The sequence below is a fragment of the Lonchura striata genome, chromosome 17 (assembly GCF_050655825.1).
Source record: "Lonchura striata isolate lonStrDom1 chromosome 17, ASM5065582v1, whole genome shotgun sequence".
NCBI classification, from domain to species: domain Eukaryota; kingdom Metazoa; phylum Chordata; class Aves; order Passeriformes; family Estrildidae; genus Lonchura; species Lonchura striata.
The window spans coordinates 11,525,168-11,546,585 of record NC_140719.1 but is presented as its reverse complement, the minus strand read 5'-3'; the positions used below and the strand labels follow the sequence as shown (position 1 = coordinate 11,546,585).

General features: G+C 49.4%; 1 protein-coding gene across 4 annotated transcripts in view; it reads right to left on the bottom strand.

The window, feature by feature from the left end:
• The window catches only part of COL5A1 (collagen type V alpha 1 chain), a 133,421-nt gene that overhangs the window by 10,565 nt on the left and 101,438 nt on the right, over positions 1 to 21,418 (bottom strand). For all 4 annotated transcript variants that reach the window (XM_021543582.4, XM_021543583.4, XM_085594208.1 and 1 more), the window contains exons 33-61: positions 16,972 to 17,016; positions 16,643 to 16,696; positions 15,772 to 15,816; positions 15,110 to 15,163; positions 14,555 to 14,608; positions 12,552 to 12,605; positions 11,117 to 11,224; positions 10,890 to 10,979; positions 10,744 to 10,797; positions 10,007 to 10,114; positions 8,726 to 8,833; positions 8,128 to 8,181; positions 7,418 to 7,471; positions 7,132 to 7,239; positions 6,997 to 7,050; positions 6,808 to 6,915; positions 6,644 to 6,697; positions 6,188 to 6,295; positions 5,154 to 5,207; positions 4,959 to 5,012; positions 4,521 to 4,574; positions 4,049 to 4,102; positions 3,298 to 3,405; positions 2,866 to 2,919; positions 2,719 to 2,772; positions 2,143 to 2,250; positions 1,640 to 1,693; positions 1,038 to 1,073; positions 234 to 287 (exon numbers count right to left, since the gene is read on the bottom strand). In XM_021543582.4, coding sequence (XP_021399257.1) covers positions 234 to 287; positions 1,038 to 1,073; positions 1,640 to 1,693; positions 2,143 to 2,250; positions 2,719 to 2,772; positions 2,866 to 2,919; positions 3,298 to 3,405; positions 4,049 to 4,102; positions 4,521 to 4,574; positions 4,959 to 5,012; positions 5,154 to 5,207; positions 6,188 to 6,295; positions 6,644 to 6,697; positions 6,808 to 6,915; positions 6,997 to 7,050; positions 7,132 to 7,239; positions 7,418 to 7,471; positions 8,128 to 8,181; positions 8,726 to 8,833; positions 10,007 to 10,114; positions 10,744 to 10,797; positions 10,890 to 10,979; positions 11,117 to 11,224; positions 12,552 to 12,605; positions 14,555 to 14,608; positions 15,110 to 15,163; positions 15,772 to 15,816; positions 16,643 to 16,696; positions 16,972 to 17,016 — 1,998 coding nt within the window. The remainder of the gene's footprint in view (positions 1 to 233; positions 288 to 1,037; positions 1,074 to 1,639; positions 1,694 to 2,142; positions 2,251 to 2,718; positions 2,773 to 2,865; positions 2,920 to 3,297; positions 3,406 to 4,048; positions 4,103 to 4,520; positions 4,575 to 4,958; positions 5,013 to 5,153; positions 5,208 to 6,187; positions 6,296 to 6,643; positions 6,698 to 6,807; positions 6,916 to 6,996; positions 7,051 to 7,131; positions 7,240 to 7,417; positions 7,472 to 8,127; positions 8,182 to 8,725; positions 8,834 to 10,006; positions 10,115 to 10,743; positions 10,798 to 10,889; positions 10,980 to 11,116; positions 11,225 to 12,551; positions 12,606 to 14,554; positions 14,609 to 15,109; positions 15,164 to 15,771; positions 15,817 to 16,642; positions 16,697 to 16,971; positions 17,017 to 21,418) is intronic.

The following is a 21,418-nucleotide window of genomic DNA, read 5'->3' as shown; positions in this document are numbered from 1 at the left end:
ACAGTGGGTGGTGCTGACCAAACCTCTGGCTTCAACATTTTCCACCTTCCCTTACCCTCTTCCCATTAATTTTCTTCTCTTCCCACCCTTTCACCCCCAGTGTCTCCAAGAGATTCCAGCCCATTGCTAGGATTAGCAAGGAATTTTTGCCCAGAGTTTTTTCTGCTTCCCAAATTCCAGCACCCACAAAGTCTGAACCTCGTTTCATGCTTCACCTTATGGGTTCTACTTACAGGAGGTCCTGGGGGCCCAGGAAGACCTGATTCACCTTTTGGACCTGTGGGACCCTGGATGGAAATAAAGGGAAAATCAGGAGTCACTCAGGAGAATTCACCTGGTTACTTTGATCACATCCCAAACATTATTTTAATTAATGAAAGTTCATTTTTGTCCCTTCAGGCACACAAGAGGAGTCTCTCTGTACCCACATCCCAAGAAAATTGTATTTTTGGTTATTTTTGGTGTTCAGGTGAAAGAAAAGATCAAACATTTGGAGTTACAGTCAGATTTTTCTTATGCTTCCTACGGAATGCATAAAATCTTTAACTCTCCCAACCAATCCAACAGTTCTGCAAGTCAAATAAAATCTTCAAATTAATAAAACATCACATTCTGGATGGCTAAAAGACACTAAGAAGTTGCCCAAAAGAGGAATTTTTAGCTGCCTGCTCAGCAGGTCTGCACCACGAAGCTCCAGAGTCTCATTTCTCACCGAGTTCTTCACTTTCCAGCTCCCCACCTCCCTCTTTTCACGGGCTATTTTTAATCCCCTCCACCCTCCAGCAGCAGCTTTTCTCCTCAGGACTCAGCACTGGATTGCTCCTTGTGATCTCTGCTGCTCTGCTCTTCAGGGAAGTGCAGTGGTGGCACAGAAACCTTCCCCAGTTATCATTCCTGGGGTTAGGCAGCCTGAAAAGGCAGAGTTTGCTAAATCCTCTCTGCTAATTGCATTAATTTTGTTGATGAGGGGACTCCCAGCGTGTCCTGCACTCAATAAAAACCCCTCAGCCTCCTCCTTCAGCTGTGCCCGTACTCACTGATGAGCCTTTAGCACCTTTGGGACCAGGTGGACCCTGTGGAGAGACAAATACAGAAAGGAGTCAGCTCATCTCCAAGCAGAGAGTTCAAAAAGGGAATTTTAAAAAATTTACTCCCCTTTCTATTTCCATTTCCCACCTCCACTTCAGCTTTTATTTGCCAACAGACAAAAAGCTTTGGTGGCAGAGCTCCACACTCCTGCCCCAGTGGGGATTGGGGAAAATTCTGGGTGATTCCTGGAATGTGGGGCTGAGCCCAGCCCTGTGCTCAGGACATCCAGCTGGGCACGCCAGGGTGATAAAAAGGGATAAAAATCAACAAAAAAGGGCAAGAAACCCCTGTGGGATTGTGGATATTCCAAAAGAAAGGGGAAGGGAAACAAGGTGGGGCAATTTCCCTGATCTCCCACATCACTTCCAGCATTCCTGGAACTCATCCAAGAGTTTTTAAAGGGCTCAGCTGAAAAAAAAATAAAAAAAAACAACCCAAAAGCCATCCTCCTACAGCCAGGGCTGTGCTGGGCATTCCTGGGAGCACCAAAGTGGCTCCTGGGGGTCTCTGCAGCTCCCAGGAAATTCCAAGGTTTTTTGTTGTCACCTACCGGTAATCCTGGGGGCCCTGGAGGTCCGATGGGTCCAGAGGGACCTGTGATACCCTAAAAGACAACAGAAAATAACACTGATCTGCAATTCTGGCCTAAAATTACACACCCAACCCCTGCTCACAGGTGAGCACCAAGTTTTGGGGGGATTCCAGTCCAATCTGGAGCTTTACCTGGTTTTTAGAGCATGGACAAGGAATTTCCTATGTCATTTAGGTTCACACTTTTAAAAATCAGCCCTTCAGATAAATATTTAATGGCACCATCCCTCCAAGTCTATTCAGCTCTTTCATAGGACCCTTGAGATTCTGCTTCCCACTAAAATGGGTCATTTTGGAGCAGATCCATGTTTCACACATAGAATAAACCACATTAATACAGAAAATATCCCTCAAAAACTGCCAAGGAGCTCCTGCCAGGGTTGCCCATCTCTGCTATGCTGCCCCTCCTTGAGGGTGCAATGCTCCAAAGCACGTTCCAGGAAGGTTTTAGGGAATATTTACCTGCTCTCCTTTGGGTCCTGCTGAGCCCTGGGGGCCTGGGAGACCTCTGTCACCCTTTTCTCCTTGTTCTCCTGGAGGTCCAATAAGACCAATTAAACCTGGGTGACCCTGGGGCAAAACAGCAGATGTTAATTAGGATTTCTGACTGGAGAGAGAGCAAAGACATTTCTAGATCCAGCCACAAATATCTGAGTGTGGTGAGTTTGTAACAATCCCCGACACGTGCAAGTGGCAGAGTGGACAAAAATAGGAGATTTTTTTACAGCAGAAAATGCTACAAATATAGAAAGAACCTCTGCACTGGAGCAGCTGCTCATTCCTTGGGGTTATATAAATATATATGATAGAAAAGTTTATAGAGTGGAGAATCACCCCAAAAATGGGTCAGGGCTCTGCACCTCCACGCTCAACCACAGCTCAGCTCCTTGGGGCACACTCAGAGTGCACCAACTCTCCTCTAAAGCTGTCCCTGGGGCTGGTGGCCTTGTCCTGCCAGCTGCAGGACCCCTCTGCAGTGCCATTTGTCCCCCAAACCCCACCTGGGATCAGGCAATGGGATCCTGTGTGGGTTCTCACCTTCTCCCCTTTAGGACCAGAGTCTCCTTTCAGACCAGGCAAACCCGGAGGGCCCTTTGGGACACAGGGAAAAAAAAACAGAATTAATTCATGTCACACTCATTAATCCTGCTCAAAAGCTCCTGGAATTGGATGCTCTGGACATACCATTGGGCCTGGAGGACCATCTGGGCCAGGGGATCCTGGGAGACCTTGTTCACCCTGTAAAAAAGTGCAATTTCCTCATTCCCAGTGACAGCAGTGCTCCCAGCTGGGAATATTCTGATTATTCACCTGTGCCAGGGAACGTTTGTCCTGGCTTTTCATAGATGGCAAAAGCAAAAACATTTATGTTCCCTTCCATGTTCAAATTGCTGCTGGAAAAGGGATTTTGTGGAAAATCACTCCTGGACAGTGGCTGAAGACCCAAGCCTCAAATGAAACATGTGGGAGGTGATATTCCCCAGTCCATTACTCCCATGAAATAGATTTTATCTTCTGTCAGGAATTCCAGCACGGACAGAACACTGGGAAAGGGCATCTTCCAGCCAGGTGGGGTACAGGAACAAACCTGAGCTTTCTCAGGCTGGGAATACTCACAACTGGACCAGGAATCCCACGAAGGCCATCGGGGCCAGGCTTCCCTGGAGCACCTTGGGGACCAATGGGCCCAGTCTTCCCAGGAGGTCCTTCCAAACCAGCTTCCCCCTGGATGAAGAGGCAGGACGTTGAATTTGTGTTGGGACGTCAGATGATTTAGTGAGAGAGTGCCAGGATGGCATGGAATGGATGCAGATCCATGCAGAGCACACAAAACTTTCTGCTCCTTGATTTTCCTGCTGCTTCCTCCACTCTCCAAACTCCAAACTCCTTCTGTTTCCAGCCTTGCCTGAATTCCACCCTTTGGCTCTGAGCTCTCCTGGGTTCAGGGACGCCCATCCCACCACCCATCCTCCCTCCCCCGTGCTGCCACAACGGGATCTGTAATTTCCAATCCCATCTCCATTTCCCCAGCACTCCCACCCAAACAATCCCAGCCCATTAATGCCGTGTTTGCTCTGGGAAAGGACACGGGGCTCTGCACACCCCATTATTTACAGCACATTAAATTGCCAAATATAGCACTTGGAGGTTTCAAACGAGGGAAAACATTCCCCTGACCTTACCAAGCCCTAATTATCTCCACAGAGCTTGTTAAGGGCTGAAACATAAACTCAATTTGAGGCCAGTGGCCCAAAATTCAGGCTAATTTGCTGTAACATGCAGCAAAATCAACTCCCTGCCTTGGCAGAGGGAGATTCTCTTGGAATATCAAGGATATAGCACAAGTGAAATTCCATTCAGCTCTTACCTTGGCTCCTTTCTCTCCTTGCCTTCCTTCAGGACCAGCTGGACCAGGAGGGCCCTAAAGAAAGCCCAAAATAGATGGAAAACACAATTAGATCCTGCTGATCTGCACCGGTCCCTTGGAATTTGGCAAAGCAACACTCCAGCCCCAGGGAAGGAGACAAAATGGAGACAAATATCCCTGAAAAGCTTTTTAAATGAGCTCTTTGCTAAATGAATCCAGCAAGGCAGGAAGAGCAGGAGTACCTCATCCTTAGATTTTCTTTAGGCTGTTAACATCTTAAAAAAAACCAATCCATCGGATTTGCCTGGCAGCTTCCCATCAATTTCCAACGGCTGTGGATGGTGCATCATTTCATTTTCTTGAATTATCACGTATTTTACACAGTATTTACACAGGCTTAGTAAGACCATGAGTTTTAAAAAGTGAATGGAAGTGCTTTTTGGAAAATCTGCCCCAAAAAAAGCCAACTCACCCGTTTTCCAGGGGGTCCAGAGGGGCCTGGTTCTCCCGTGGGCCCAGGGGAACCCTGCAGGGAGAGAGGGGAGGGAAACAAGGCATGAGTGGCCCCATCCATGGATGGATGGATGGATGGATGGATGGAGGGATGGATGGATGGAGGGATGGATGGATGGATGGATGGATGGATGGATGGATGGATGGATGGATGGATGGATGGATGGATGGATGCATGGACGGATGGATGAGGGATGGATGAGGGATGGATCCATGGAGGGATCCATGGAGGGATCCATGGAGGGATCCATGGAGGGATGACACAGGAGGGAATGAGATCCTCAATGGGCAATTCCCACTGGGAAATTCTGGTGGGAATGAGAGGCTCACTGTCCCTGGAGCTGACACAGAGCCATGGGCACTGTGGTGGACAGCTCTCATCTCTCCAGGTACTCACAGTCTGTCCAGGTTCACCATCATCACCTTTGTCACCAGGGGGACCGTCTTGACCCTAAAAAGGAGGGGAAAAGGAACAAGGAGGTGTTTGTAGGATGTTCTGAGCAGAGGAAATTCCAGGGGAGCTGCTGGGAGTGAGCAGCACCAGTTGAGTGTCACCCCCAGGAGGAGGAAGCTCTGTGAGACCAACACTTACAGCTGGGCCAGGCTCTCCAGGAGGACCAGGGTCACCAGGGAAACCAACTGGACCCTGCAAAGAGAGAAGAATATTCCCAAGTCAGGGATGTGGCACCTGGAGAGCACCAGTGACAACATGGGGAGCCACCCTATGGAGTAAAATCCCAATTTCTACAAGCACAACCCATCTTTGCAGCTGCAGAGTTTGCACCCTGTCCCAGCCAGTCCAGATCTGCATCCTGACTACCAGAGCTCCAAAGGCAACGCTGGGACTTCCATCCCAGTTTTTCAGAAATCCTTCGGCTGGGCGACAGCAGAATCCTCCCAGCTTTGGGAATGTGCAGATTGGAAAGTTTTGCTTTTGCAAATGTGTGACATTTTGCACAGGAGGAGCCTCTCAGAGCATTTAATGACTGAAACACTTCACCGTTCTTCCCCGTGCAATGTCTGTCGGGTGCTTCACATGATTTCAGGAGCAGCCTGCAACCCATCACAGATATCCCAAATCCCATCTGTTAGGAGGGATGACTAAACTCCCCTGCCTCCTCTGCTTCTTTGTGCCATCTTGTCTTATCTCATCATGAATTTCAGGCATCAGAGGAGCCTGAAAGACAAACCCTGTACCATTGTCCCCTGGTAAAACCAGCAGAGTTCCCCTGGCTCCACCAGAGCTGCAGAAATCAGCAGCAGCAGGGAGCTGGGTGTGCAGGTACAGCTCCCAGATCCAACAGATCTCCTTGATCCTATTTTGGAAGCTCTGCTCTGGTGCAGAAGACCTTGGAAAGCCATAAACACCAAGTGACCCTACTGCAGCTCCTCTGCATGGGTTGAGATTCCTGCTAGCACTGATAATTCCAGTATTTCTGGGAAATATGGTACAGCAGGGTCTTTCCCTCATCAGCACCCTAAAGAAGGGGGCTGAGATCATGGATCACCAGAGGAACAATTCCATGTTTAGGAAATTAGTTTAAATTTCCACAGATGTCTCTGGGAACATCTTTTCATGCAGAAATCCCTGTTGGCAAGGCAAGGAAAGACTGAGGGGGTACTCACAGGGCTGCCTTTGGGGCCATCATCACCTGGTGGGCCTTTGGGGCCAGGTGGGCCAGCAGCACCAGAGGGACCTGCTTCCCCCTTTTCACCTCTTTCACCTTTAGGGCCCTGTAAAAGCAAATAAACTTTTATTATCAAGGAAAAAAAACCCAAACCATACTGATCTCCAATCATCCTTTAATCAATTCTGAGCAAGAAGCTCTATTTGTGTCTCCAAACACAAGGACATGATTTAACAGTCCCTTCCCACAAGGACTGAGTGGTGTTCATGGTGGTGTTCAGTCGTGGGCAGCCCAGATTTGGTGACTAAACGTGATCCTATAAATACCCAGCAACGTGGCAATGTGTCATCAATACCAAATCCGGGACAGGGCTGGCTCAGTCCCTGCTGCTGTCCCATCCCCATCCACACCTCTCCAGAACATCCATGTGTGGATTTTTCCAGGGGGCACTTACCGGCAGGCCAACTTCCCCAGGGAGACCAGGCTCGCCAGATTCCCCAGGTTCACCCTGCACGTGGAAAAAGAGGATGGAAATATTCACATTTCTGCAGGGGGAATGAGTTTTCTGCTGGCACAGCGAAGCCACTGCACGAGTGCTGCAGCAAACTCCTGCTTTACCTTCTCTCCTACTGCACCAGGGTTTCCTATTCCTCCAGGAGGACCCTGTGGACCATCTGCTCCTGGTGGCCCAGATGGACCTCTGGGTCCTGGTGGGCCTGGTGGGCCCTGAGAGGAAAGGAGGACAAATTTCAGATGGGTTTTTCAGAGCAATATCAGTGAGGAAATAAGAAATAGGACGCCCCTTACCATCTGCCCAACGTCGCCCGTTTCTCCCTTCTCCCCAGGCGGTCCAGGCAGGCCCTGTGGAGGTGCAGAGGATGAATTTTAGCTGTGAGCATCTCAGGTGAGCCCCAGCTCTCATCCCTGCTTGCTGTAAATTACCTGCAAGCCCACGGGGCCAGGGGGGCCGGGGAAACCTCGGGGTCCTTCATCACCTTTCTGACCAAAGAGTCCTTGCTGTCCTCGGGGCCCGGGCTCTCCATCAGCTCCCTGCAAGGACAGGGTCTGCTCAGCTCAGGACAGAGGACACAGGACACAGACCCCATCCCACCACCCCCTGCTCGTGTTGGGCAGCAGCAGCGCCAGGCAGGAATCACCTCAGTGCTTCCCAGGAGGCTTTTTGGGGTGGAAAAAAAAGGGATTTCTGTTAATAGGGAGCAATACTCACAGCTGGGCCAGGCTGACCAATTGGGCCCTGGGGACCAGTGGGGCCTGGGGGACCCTGTCACAAAAAAAGGAAATGTCTGTTAGGAGCAGAGTGACAAATTCACCTGAAAAAGGTGAATTCTTTCAATACAATCTCCATTAATACTGCATTAATTCCCAACAGAGAGCTGGAGAACAGGGTCAGGTCTCCCTGGGCATGCCAGCATTCCTCAGCCCAGGTGCCAGTGGAGAGCAGACTCCTCCAGACACATTTCTGCTGCAGCAAAGCAAGGTCAGCACTCAGCCCTAACTCCTGGGTAATTTTGTGCTCTGGGCAGCACAAAAAGGGTGTGGAACTGGAATTACCACAGAATTACAGGATGGTTTGGGTTGGAAGGGACCTTTAAAAATCTCCAGGTCTGCCCCTCTGTCATGAGCAGAGACATCTTCAACTAAATCAGAAAGAGAACTTCAGCCAAAGACCCAACTTTGATGGCAACACTGCTCGTGTTTCACAGATATTTCCAAGCTAAGTGGGTGATGTGGAAATATCTCAGTGTTCCTGGGAGCTGGAGGCTCCCACTTGAGGCTCTCACTCTTTTTTTTTTTACATCATGTGGGTATTTGACGAAGCAGAGAAGATGAATCAACATTAGAAAACGATATAAATTTAATTTCTATTTCCAGCAAGTCACACACAGAAGCAGCTACAGCAGAGTCCCCTCCACTCACCTGCTCCCCCTTGTCACCTTTGCTGCCCTTCTGTCCAGGCTCCCCGATCTCTCCCTGCCAGGAACCAAGGGACAACATTAACCCATCACCACTTCCACACCTCAGCATCCTAACAGCAGCTCTCTGTGTCTGCATCCTCATCCCAAATCCCCCAGGGCCTGAATGGGTGAGTGGGCTGAATAATTCCAGAGATTTGGCCACTCCAGGTGCAACCAAACCCTTTCCCACCCCACAATTCCTCAGCTGCCACTCCATGCACGAAGCTGCACCTTGCAGGCCCTTTGAGCAGCCACAAGGGATTTGTCCCAGCTGATGATTCCTGGGAATCCTCCACTCCAGAGGGGCTTAATGAGAGAGGGAATTAATTTGGAGAGGCTGGGCATCTGCTACAGGTTTTGGGGGAGGTAAACTGGATTTCAGGGAATTTTGTAGCTGGGAGAGCACACAGAGCCCCATCTGCTGCTGCTCATCCCACGGGACTGTGAGTTCCACCAAAATCCTCCAGCAGCACATCCCACCCAACTGTGGGATGCACCAGGGTGGAAAGGGTGCCCAGTTCCTTGCCAGAGTGACCCCACGCAGCAGGAGCTGTCCCCACCTTGTCTCCATCCTCTCCAGGAGGTCCCACAGGACCTGCTGGACCCGGCAGTCCCACGGGGCCCTGGATGCCATCCCGGCCAGCCGGTCCCTGGGGACCTTTCTCTCCCTGGAAGCAGAAAAACAGGCAGGTCACACTCAGAGCTCTCCAGCCGAGCCCATTAAGGTTTTATCCAGCTGCTAATGACTCCTGGCTGGATGGGCAGGAACAGCAGAGCCGCTTCCAGCTGATATTTCATCTGTGCTCCTTGTCTGAAATGAAGCAAAACTTCTGTCTTGAGGGATAATGAAAAGAACAAGCAAATCTAAGCAGTGAATACCCAGATCACAGCTGCAATTTCACTGCTACAGCAACACAATCTGATTTAATCGGAACCCTCTGCCATCTCTGCCTGGATGACAAACAAGACCCCAAGTAATTTTTACTCCCACGAGCCAGTTTTTGCTGATTCTGGTCCTGGCTGCCCCAGCACTCTCTGCTACTCCCTCCCTGGCTGACCCCCAACCAAGGGGGGTTCTCAGGAGGCCCATCCTGAGATTCTGGACAAATAAAACCACCTGAGGAGAATAAAACAATCTCTGTGTCAACATCTACTTGTACTCCTTTGAGCAGGAGTTTTCAATCCAATTTGGTTGTTTACAGGAACTGAAGAGTGAATATTTTCCAGTTTCCTTGTCCATGATTGAATTGCATCTGAATCCTGGGTGCTCTCCTCTAAATAAATTAGATGCCACATAAATTGTCAATTCATCCCTGCCCTGACTGACACATGGTGTAGGTACTCAGCAGGACAGATGTTCCTAAAACTAATTCACAGGAAATTCTCACCTGCGGATCAGCTGCTGGAGTTTCTAACAAACCAAAAAGCATGGCTGATAAACACTTCTGATCTCTATCAACCACCACCAGAGCAGCCTGACATCACCAAAGCCACCTCTGGCTCCTCCTGCTGATGGAGCTGGCTCAGTTCTCTGCCCACAGGCCTGGCCTTTGGCTGTTTGTCACCAGCAGGTGACACGGGCTGTGTCACCTTTTCAGCCCCCAGGCCTTCTCATTGCCTGAGGATGTCTGTCCCCGGGGTCACAGCCTGACAGGGATGTCCCTTGAGCTGACATTCAGTGGTTTGATGTGCTCAAGATGAGAACATTCCCTTCTAAATGAATTTCTTTCCAATTGAATCCTTTATTTTTTTTTTACAATTTCAATCTCCACAAGGACTGGTTCCACACTCAGCTCCCTACTGTGCACATCTCAATTTTTCATCTCCATCCTGGTACTTACTGGAGCTCCTTTTTCACCTGCAGGTCCTGGAGGTCCCTGAGGGCCAGGTCTCCCTGGCAATCCTATAGGGCCAGCTGATCCTGCAGGGCCACGCTCCCCAGGAGAGCCCTGTTGGGAGGAGGAGGAGAAAAGGAGATTTAATTGCAGTATCAAACTTCACCCATGCCCAGACAGAGAGAAATCCAAGCTCTTCATCCATGTTTGTGCACGTTTGATGGGATAACTGCCACGTGAAGAGCTGGTACCACCAGCCTAAGGGGCCCTGCAGATGTTTTTTTTTTTTTTTAATTAAAATATCTTGAAGGGCTGGATTTGAATTAAAATCCCTGGAAGGGCTGGATTGGTGTAAAGACCTCAGTTCCTGGGGACACATAAACAGCTTGGAACAAGAGCTTGAGCCACTTCACAGCCAGCAGGGAGGGTTGGATGATGAATGTTTCCTTCCAGGAGGGCGGCCCTGAGCAGGGATCTCAAGTGGAGACAACTTCCAGAGGGAAAGCAGGTGGATTGGAAGCAAAAATCCTGGATGTCCTGAACCCCTGCAGTTCCCCCAGCCTGTCACGTACGCCCACAGCTGACCCCACAAAACGACTGAGCTGTTACACGCAGGGCTTGTAAAAGAAAGGAACACGCAGGGAAGTCAGGAAAATCGGGATAAAGGCTGGAGCTGTGACTAACCCTGGCCTGGCCCTGCCAAGCTTGGGAATGGTGCTGCCTGCAAGGACAGGGATACTCACGGCTGGGCCTGGGGGACCTGGGGGACCTTCGTTGCCTTTCAGCCCTGGAGATCCCTGGAGGGAGGAAAGCAAAGTCAGCCTGGGGAGGTGGACAGCTGGAGCAGCTGGGAATTCTCCAGCTCCAGGGAGCAGCAGCCTGTACTCACAATGGGGCCGGGGAGGCCTCGCTCTCCAGGGAAGCCTCTCAATCCAGGGGGACCATCCTTCCCTGGGAGGCCAGCAGGACCAGGATCCCCCTGCCAGGACAGGGAGAAATGCACATTCCGTGGAGACCCAGCTCAGCCTCCAGAGCTGGGATGAGGCAGGAGCTTCATTTCCGAATCTCCATCCCCAGGGAGGGGCAGGCAGCGGGGAGAGCAATTCCAGTCCCTACCTTGGTTCCTTCTTTTCCAGTGAGGCCAGGAAGCCCTTGTTCACCTGGGGGGCCTGGAGGGCCGGGGTGGCCCCGCTCACCCATGGGTCCAGTCTCACCAGTTGGACCCTGGAAAAAACCAGTGGGAGAAAACAGGGCAGAACAAGTGAGGAAAGGAAAAGTGCAGGCTCTCAGTTTAGTGCTTTGGGCTGCAATGGGATGGAAGAGTTGCCTTTCAGTGCCACCAGCAATCCCTGCAGACATTCCCCCTCTGGAAGTGGCCAGCATCACCCTGGGCAGGCTGGAGGCACTGGGAGCCTTAGGAGTGAGCCCAAATTTCACCCAGATGCGATGTTACCGCCACAGCTATTAGGCTTAGCTTTTCCTTTCTAATTGAAAACTTCCTAAGCACTCTCCAAGCCTGCTGATTCCTGCTCGGATGGGGCATAAATAATGCATGAGGCTCCTGCTCCCTGGCAATTAGCGCTGCCTGGTGCCCTCCGAGGGCACTCAGGGTGACAAGTGCCACAGAGGGCTCCCCAGGGGCTCGTTTTTAGGAGGACAAAAGCCACATGCACAAAGGCACGGTGTCCCTGCCCGCTGGTGGCTTTGGGGACAGGGCTGTAACTCATGTCCTGCTGCAGAGGGGCTGCTTAGAGCACACAGAGCTCCCTCAGCAGCCACAGATCACAGCAAACTACACCCAGCAGAGCCCCAGCAGATTGCCACCGAACCCAATTTCCACTTGAGAAGACAGACACAGCCGTCAGGGAGTTGCCCCTAATCAGGGAATTTACAAATCGGGCACTTTATGGTGTCATTAAAGAGGACAAATTAATTGCTTTCTAATTAAAGAGCTGTTCTTCCCCAGCAGTTCAGGGAAGAAGACTCGACCCAAAGCCAGCCCAGCTCAGTGGAGGCTCACTGAAAGCTGTGCTGGTGCTTGTTCCCACAGAGCTCGAGGTGACTGAGAAAAGCAGCCCAGCTCTGACAGATCCTGGCAGCACTGCCGATGGATGGAACGAGGGATGATTTTCCTCACAGTGACAGGGAAGAGCACCCGGGCACCACATCTGCCCTGCCCTGCCCACCAGCAGCTGCACGGCCCTTGGGGATCTCACTGAACTCCCTGTCCGCTTCAGGTCTTGGAGCTGGGTTGTGTTTTTCAGAGGTTTTGTGGTTTTCAGAGGTTTTGTGGTTTTCAGCTGGTTTCTCACCCTACACTGGTTTTACACCGGGGTGGTTGTGCTGAGCTCACAGGAACCACCTCACTGATGGTCTAAACCCCATCCCAACCCCTCAGCAAGGTGAGCTGGGGCCATGGGGGGGATTTCACACCTGCCTCAGGAATTTCAAAGCCACCTGAAAAGGCTTTGCCTTCCCTGGACAAGGAGCTGCACAAGCAGCTCCAGTTGAACCAGTGGAAACCAGTTGCAGGGTGTGATTTGCTTCTTACCTGAGGCCCTACGACACCAGGGGGGCCTGGGGGGCCAGTCTTGCCTTGGAAACCCTGTTAGAGAAAGGGAAAAGACAAAAAGGTGACACTTCTGCCAAGGATTCCTCCTGTGAGGGTCACACTGCCACCAACTCTTCCTCCCCCAGTGAAACCCCTGACCAGGGTGGGCACCAGAAGGAAAAGGAAATAAAAAATCAAACAGAAAGTGGGGAAAAAAATGTCTTTGTGCATTTATAAGGGGTGAAACAGAGGAAGAAGAAGGGATTCTCAAAGCTCAGCCCTGCTGTTTGGATGGAGTTGTTGTGGTTTGGCCCTGTATATGTATATCTATAAAAATCTGTTACGCTCATAAAACCATGGAGGAAATGGCAATTAAAAATGCCATTAATGGCTATTAAATGGCTATTAAAATCAGAGTGAATTTCTTCATGCTGAGCAACTCTTAAAAGCTATTTCCCTTCTCCTGCTCCTCATTCTGGTGATGGTTTAGGCTCGGTTCTGTCTCAGCTCAGGGGGCTGAGTGAAGCTTTATCTCCTCCATCAACATTTGCTGAAAGGAGCCGTGTTTGTCTCCAAAGGCTGATGAGCAGGGAAGTCTCCATGACAGCTCCTTCCACTGGCACTTTGAAGAGTGACAAGGAGGAACTCTCACCACTGCAATTGTTTGGCTCTCCCAGGCTACTCCTTAAAAAGCACATTAATTATGGTTGTTACTCCAGCCTGCTGACAAGCTTGAGGAATGGCATTTAGGGCACACGGGCGATTTTCTCCTTGCCACAAAAGAGGATCAGATAAATCCCATGCCAACGCTAGCCTGTCATGCTTAAATAACTCCTCCATGCTATTCTGGCTGCCTGGAGATCAGAAAATATCCTGTCACTGATGGGGAAATGGCAAAATATCCTTGGGAAATGAAGGTACAATTTAAACTCTTATCACAGACAAATATTTAGACAATTTCTGTGCAGGACTTTCCTTATTACCCAGAAGAAAGGGGTTTCCTTTTGTACTCTTTGAGCCTTGAGCACAGAGGCTTTTAGAGCCAATCTTTGCAAATCTAATGTGGCCAAATATCTCAGCATGCCTGTTTGCTGCTGAATGGGAACTTAAATAAAGGGAAGTGTTTGACACAGAGATTTCAATCTTGCATGAAGATACACTGCACTGACCAGGCTACTGATGTAGAAAGAGCATTTAATTCATTTTTATGCTTCTCTCCTTGCATTTTGGCACTTTGAGGGGAAAAGGGGACAGAAAAGGGGACAGAAAAGGGGACAGAAAAGGGGACAGAAAAGGGGACAGAAAAGGGGACTTCTGCTGCCTGGGTCTGCAGGGGAAAGCGATCTCTGCAAGATTGATGGCACAGGTTAACAGAGATTCTCTTTCCTGGGTGAGGCAAATTGAGGAAAGCAATTAGGGATAGCTTTCAGACCCCAAAATAATTAAAAGACAATTCTCCATTCATTCCTGCAGACTTGGAGGTTGATGCTTTTGATTCCAGTCTCAGAAGCTGATGACAGCAGGTGCTGTCAAAATTCTCATTGCTCCCTCCACCTTGGCTGGAGGTGTCCTTGGATGTCATGGAAAACTCAAGGAACACTCAATGTCAGTCAGGCTCTGGCAGGTGAAAACTCTTCACTTTAAGTTAATCCTGACCTGACGATTTGGCTCAAAAACCCGTTTTAAAATCAGTCCTATAGTATGTCAATAAATATCTGGTGCTGGGCAGAGCAGTGTTTGCACTGCCTCGCTTAGCAAATGCCAGGCAAGTTAATTAAATTGTGTGATAAGCTGAGGGGAAAAAATGCATAATGTGGAAAACTTTTTTAATGCTCATTTGCTGGGGAAGGCAGTGGGGAGAAATGGGCTGCTAGCCTCAGAGCACCCCGGGCAGCTGAGACAAACCCTGGGGGAACCCAAACAATCCAAACTGGGGCTGCAGCTCCCCAGCAGCACCCAAAATGAGCCTCTGGAGTAATGACCAAGATTTTTTGGCTACTTACAGTTTCTCCTCTCTGTCCAGGGTGCCCCGGCAATCCATCCTTCCCAGGAGGACCCTGTGGCAGAAAAGCAGAGGGAGAAGCAGCATCACCAAGTGCTCAGCAATAAAACAGTGATAAACCTTGAATCAGCCCTGCTTGCCTCAGCTCCCAGCTATTTCACGGGGAAATGGAGGTGCAGAACCCTAAAAGCTGCACCCCTTTCCTTCCCACACATCTCCCAGAGGATTTATCCCACAGGAGCTGCTCGCCACACTCAAGAAATCACCCCCAAACCATTTCTGAGGTCTCCCCCCAGTGCTGTGCTGTCCTCCACGTCCACAGAGGGCAAATAAAGCACAGAACAGCCACAAAAGATCCCAGAGATCCTGAGTCAGTAGGAAATGAACATTTATAATCAGCTGCAATTTACTTGGCTATTTAAAATCTGAAACCACCGGGCTGTTATCAGCATGTCTCAGTAATGCCTTTTCTTGGGAACTTGTCAGGGAGTCAGCTCAGGCTGGGTGGAAAAGGCTGGATTATCCCTGTGGATGGCCTAAGAATTGAGTTACTTACAGGGGGGCCTTTTGGTCCAGGAAATCCAGTCGGTCCTTGAGGCCCTGGTGGTCCCTGGGATGAAAGAGAAGCCAGAGAACTTGGTTAAGGAACCTGAAACACTTGATATGAAATATTGTGTGAGCAGCAGGTAAGCACAAAGGTGTGGAAAGCCAAATGCTGGGTGATTGTGTAGAAAAAGTTACAAACAGAGCAGAACCCAGGTGGGGAAAAGACCCAGAAACTGAGGCTAAAATCATGAAAGTCCCATTGTTTCAGGATTTCCCACCTGCCTGTGATCTGGAGGAAGCAGCAGGAGGTCCTGGAGAACCACATCCTCCAGAAACTGCCTGAAATTCTGCTGCCTGCAGTCACCCAGGGGGGACTTCTCCCTTCTCCCATGAGTGATGCTTCCACAGGACACCCAAAATCCCACCTGAACCTTCCCAGGAGAGTTCAGACGGGACCTAAGGGCTGGAGGTGGCTTGGGAGATCTCTGTCCACACCAGCACCTTTCACCTTGGATTTCTAACCAGAATTTTCCTTTTTTTCCTTTTGCTGAGCTGCATCCTGTCCACTCCTCTCTGCTAACAGGGCGCCCAGGAGGATCCACCTTGCCAAAAACCCCTGAGCCCTGCCAGAGCACTGGCCTGAGTCCTGCCTCACCCCTCAGCTCGTCTTACCCTTTCTCCAGGAGGACCAGGGGGGCCATCACCACCAGAGTTGCCCTTTTAGGAAGAAGAAAAACAAGAGAGCATTTAAAAATCACCCAAATCAGCATCACAACTTGTGTGTGCAAAGGCTTCAGATGGCACCAAGCCCACGGTGACACCACACCCCAGCAACTCCCCCAGCCCTCTCTAAGAATAATTCTGTGGCAGGAACAGCAGCCAGTGACAAATGAGCAGCTGCTTGCTCCTCACACATCCCTTAATAAAAATCCTGGGGAGATTTGGATATTTCCACCACACACTGGCCTCCCTCAGAGAGATAAATGCCACCCTGAAGAGGAGGGATTTAACAAAGCCCAGACGTTTGTTTGCAAATCTGGCAGCAACGTCTCACAACAAAAGTTTTGCTTCCATCATGCCTGGTGATCAATGCTCAGGTAATCAGTTGGTTTGGAGAAAAATCCCAAATTTTGCCTGGTGGCCAATCCTGGCTCAGCATTGGGAAGGTAAAAATGGCTCAGCCAGGCTCAACAGCACCACATCCCCTCACCCACAACACAGCCTGAGGGCTCTGAGGGGGTTTAAACTCTATTGAAATCCCAAAAGCGAGGGGCTGGGGGAGGTTTAGGGGCTGTGGGGTTGTGCTGATGTCGGGGTTGTGTTGGTCTCCAGTCTGGATGTGCCCTCAAAGTCCTGCTGGCTCCTGGGCCAGCGTTTTTACAGAACCTGGCACGGGTTCTGCAGCTGGGAATGAACCCCAGGAGGGCTCAGCTTTTCCAAACCCAGTGGAAAAGGAAAGGAGGGAGATGGAGCCTGATGAACCAGCTGCTCTCCACACCAGCTCTGGTTAGGACACCACCCCAAAGGCTCCCCCACGCCTTACCTTCGGGCCAGGTTTTCCAGTGCTTCCCCTGGGACCTCTTTCCCCACGCGGACCCTTGAAAAGACACAAAAAGGTGACATTTGAGGCCTTTCTGAGCTACGTGGGGTCAACAAATCCTCCCAGCAGCAGCAAAGGGTGCCAGGAAAGTCACCAGAAAGATTTAAACCAATTTCAGTGGGGACACCAGCCCCAAATCTGTGTGCCCCTGGTTTAGCTGCAGCTGCTGAAGGCCAGATTCCCCCAGTGAGGACACAAAGCCCATCCCAGTTTCCCTTGGGCCAGGACAAGGGGTGGAAAGGCACAAGGATGAAGAAGAACTGGCCGGTTACCGTCGGACCACGCTGCCCCCTCGGACCTGGCTTGCCAGGAGTGCCCTGGAATGGAAAAGGAGAAGGGATTAGGAGCCAGCAGCACAGCAGAGGAGCCCACAGCAGAACCTGTCACACCCACACTGCCTCAGAACCTCTCTGCTTCTCATCTGCCATGGAAAACTCAGCAGCAGGTTCACCTCCACCTCCTGATTCTTCTATTTATTTGAATTTATAGCTCTTGGGCAGGTCTGGACAGTGATCCCAACACCCAGACAACATCTGCTCTCCGAGGGAATAAATCTCCTTGGGAGCAGCATCCAAAGTCCTTTAAAACCCCAAAATGCTCTCAAAGATGAGGCCACCCTCTCAGTATCCCAAAAACCCAGCCAAAATCTCTTCAGCTCTGTAATCCCTTTCCCCCCCGCACTGATCCCTGCTCCTGATGTGGGGCAGGCTCCTCACCCTGCTGCTCCCAGGGGCTGCTCTGGGGTTTGGAAGGTGTGACACAGAACCACAGAATCCCAGAATAACGAGGTTGGAAGAGACCTCTAAGATCATCAAGTCCAACCCATGCCCTCACACCACAACCAGACTGTAACACCGAGTGCCATGTCCAGTCTTTAAAAACATATCCAGAAATGGTGATTCCACCACCTCCATAGGAAGACAATTCCAGTACTTTATTATTCTTTCAGTGAAAATTTTTTTCCCAATATCCAACCTAAACCTTCCCTAACTTAGTTGAGGCTGTGTCCCCTTGTTCTGCCAGTGCTGCCTGGTGGGAGAGATTCCTGCACACAGGCCAGTGAGGCTGCCCTACATATTTACAGATCTTCCCAAACTCGGAGCCAAACAAGGAATTCCAGGCGTTGTTTGGCAGCAGCTCACGAGATCAGCCAGCTGCACGGGGACTGGGATTAATCCTGCCGTGGTTTTTTGGCCACTTGACACCAGCCAAAACGGGGATTTTAGGCACAGCCTGCTGGAAATAAACCTGGCAGCACATTAAACTGTGCCTAAAAGCAAAGGAATGGCCTAAAATCCCCGTTTTGGCTGGTGTCAAGTAGCCAAAAAACCACGGAGAGGTTTTGACTTTGCCCCTGTGCACCTGCAGCCTGTTAATGGCACCAATCACCTCTGAAGGAAAGGAGAGGAAACCTCGATTCCTAAAATATCCCTTTGCCATTTTCTGCCCCAAATCCATCACCTCGCTGGAGCCTGCTCAGCTCTGACACTCATTAACCAGCAGAACATAAAACAGGAGCTGCAAAACTTCACCATCAACTTTCTTGCAGCTGCTAAAATTAGTCCTGCTGAATCTTCCTTGTTCTGCAGCTCCATTTATTAAAGCCTGCTGGCATATTTGGGTTTTTTTTTTTTTAATTAATGACAAAATTCACTTTAAAGCACTCCAGCTGTTTTTGTTGGAGCTCTGGGAGGTAAATTGGGAGCAGGTGGGGAGGAGGGGGTGCTGCCTCCCCTCAGGTAGTCCCCCACACTCCTTCTCCCACAATTCTGTTTTTTAAGCCAAATTTCCCCCTGCTTATTGCTGTCATTAGTCATGCATTCAGCCCCGTGTACAGCTGCAAAGAATTTATATTCCCTGTAAATACACACAGACCTGTATTTTTCAAACAAGGATTTTGACGTGTAAGCAGCTAAATTCAGATTATTTTCCTGGCACACCAAGAATTAGTTGGATCTGGGGAGCTCCACACCCCCCAGGCTCTGTCAGGCTGGGCAAGCAGGGAAATCTATTGCCCCTTCTAAAGGCAGAAAACAGCTCTTAAAATACGATTTATTATTCATGTTTAACTATTGATTTCAGGAGCAGGTCTTGAAAAGATGCTGAGCCCACCTGGAGCTGAGGAGGGGCTCGGTGATGAGCAGCTCTTGGAGGATTTAATGGGTCAGAATTCTCCAAAAGCACCAAACAGAGAATTTGGTTTCCAATTCCAAACATTCATATGAGCAGGGACACCTTCCACCATCCCAGGCTGCTCCAAGCCCCATCCAAAATCACTCCAGGCTCCTTTAAACAGCTTTATTTCATCTTTCCTGCAGGTTCCCTTCCAGTTCTGCAAGGCCACAAGCAGCTCACCCCAAAGTTCTCTCCCCCACAATCCCAGTTCTGCCAGCCTTTCCCCAGCCTCATCCTCGCATCACCTTCATCCCTTTTTCCTCTCCCCATTTTTACCTTTCCAGCCCTTTTTTGTACAACTGAGCAGCCACGAGCTGGACTTTCGTGTTTGGGGATGTTCAGCACCTCAGCACTAAAATTCAGCTGCTTGTGCAGGTCCTGCCCTTCCACCTTTGTTTCTCACCTTTTTTTTTTTTTAATTATTTAACAACTTGGGAAGACTTTTTTGTGCTGCTGAAACAACAAGCTGAAAAGCTGAGCTCCATTTCAGCAGAGAAATGTGGGGTTTGCATCATTTTGGCTGCATAAACCAGGGAATTGAAGAGCAGAATGGGGATATTGTGATAAAGAAAAGACAAACAAATGATTTGGGGTTTTTACAGCTCCAAGTTGAGTTATTCCACAATGAACTGGAGGGGAAAAAAAAAATCTATAAATTTTATTTCTTGACTCCATGTGAACACGTTCATAAACCAAACAAATTGAGTGGTCTTAGGAGAAGCAGAGGGGGATTTATCAAGTCTGACTCAACCAGGCTTAAATTAAGATGAGGACTGGAGCAGAGTGACCCCAGCTCAGCCTATAATTCTGTATATAATTGCTTTTCTCTTATTTCAAATGGGATACTTGGGAGGGGGAAAAAAAAACATAGATGGATAGCAAAGCTGTTACTGAAAATCAGCCTTTCTGCTACTCTTGAATTTCCAAGCTGAGCTCCTGTTGCTAATGGGAAGATTTGTCCATGAAAATCTCTCTCTACACTGATAAAGTGAATATAGGTTGATTAATTTGGTATAAAATGGTAGAAATGGTCTAATCACCCACTGAAAATAATAATAATAAAAAAAAGATTAAAAATTGGAATTACCACGAAATAAATCAAAGTTTGAAAGGTTAAAAAGCCCTTTTTTAATTCCTGAAGAAATGTGTGGCATGCCAAGGGTGTAACTAAATATCCTCTCTACCTCCATTAAAGGCACAAAGCTAATTTGGAATAAAAGTGGTGAAAGTGCTGAATTTTTGCCTTCTCATGGCCTGGCTCTGAAGCTGGGCCCTTCCCCATCGGATCTGCTCCCTCCCCAATCCTTTTCAGGCTGGATAATGCCAAAATTCAAGGCTAAACCCCCTCAGGGTTTGTTCCAGCCTCAGAAATGCCCAGCTCCTGGTACCTTCTCCACCCCCTGGAAGGTTTCCCAGCCCCTCCCAGATGGATTTGATTCCATCCCAGAATAGAATCATTCATGGATGCGCCGGGATTCAAAGCAGCACATCCCTCCCCTGCTGTTCTACACCCCCCAAAAATCCAGCCCAGGGGTTCATTGTGGGATATTTGAGAAGGAGGGGGAATTTCAGGGAATTCCAGGCTGGATTTCCTCCTGGTCTCCCTCCTCCTGCTCAGCCAGAGCAGAGGGAAGGACGGGGATGAGCGTTTGTAATTCCAAATGAAATGAAATAATAAAAAAAGAGGGGTGGATAGAACCCAAATTGCAGTGGTGGGATATTAATGCAGTGCAAAGTGATTTATATTTGCTGGGCTCCTCTCAAAGCTGCCTGTTAGAAGTCATTTCTATTTAAATGAGAGTAAAAAGGAAACTAATTCCACTTGCTGTCCTCACTCCCTCTTCTTGTCACTGTGACCGGAGCTGGTGCAGAAAATGACTTTGTACTCTGAATTCTTTAATTCGAGCATGTTCTGCAGCAGATAAAAAATAAATCAGTATATTTAGACAATCCCTACTCTGAGAGAAGGCTGTGGAGGTGGGGTGAGAGGCAGAGACAAGGCTGGGGGATGAAACCCCCTGATTTTCAGGGTGTCTCTGAATTTTGAGCAGCTTATTAAAAGCACTGAGAGCGCTCTCAGCCATGCATTTAGAATTTCAAGTCAGGTGAAAGATGTTGCTGGCTGCTTCTGAACAGACTCTAATAATTACTGTTAATTAAAGAGCTCTTTGTGCCCTGAGCAAAGGATTCAAGTTCAGAGGAGCCTCTTAAAATATCCTGAGGGGAAAATTCCCAGCCTTGAATTGGGAAGCTGCTGGTTGTGCTACCCCCAGCACCCTCCTGTCCTGCAGCAGGAACCTCACCCTGGCATTGCTGGAACTCAAAATGTCCCTCAGACATTTTTGGAGGTTCCAGGCCCTGGTCAGAAGCATTTGAGACCCTGTCAGGCAGCTGGAAACAGCTGTGATTTTGGGTTTGAGCCATGGGATGAGTTACCAATTTTGCAGGTGGAACAAGAAGTCACAAAAGTTTAGATATTATAGTGGAAGTAGTCACAAAGTAGAGGGAAGAATTGTTGAGTGCTGCACAGGGGGGTTTTGGTTT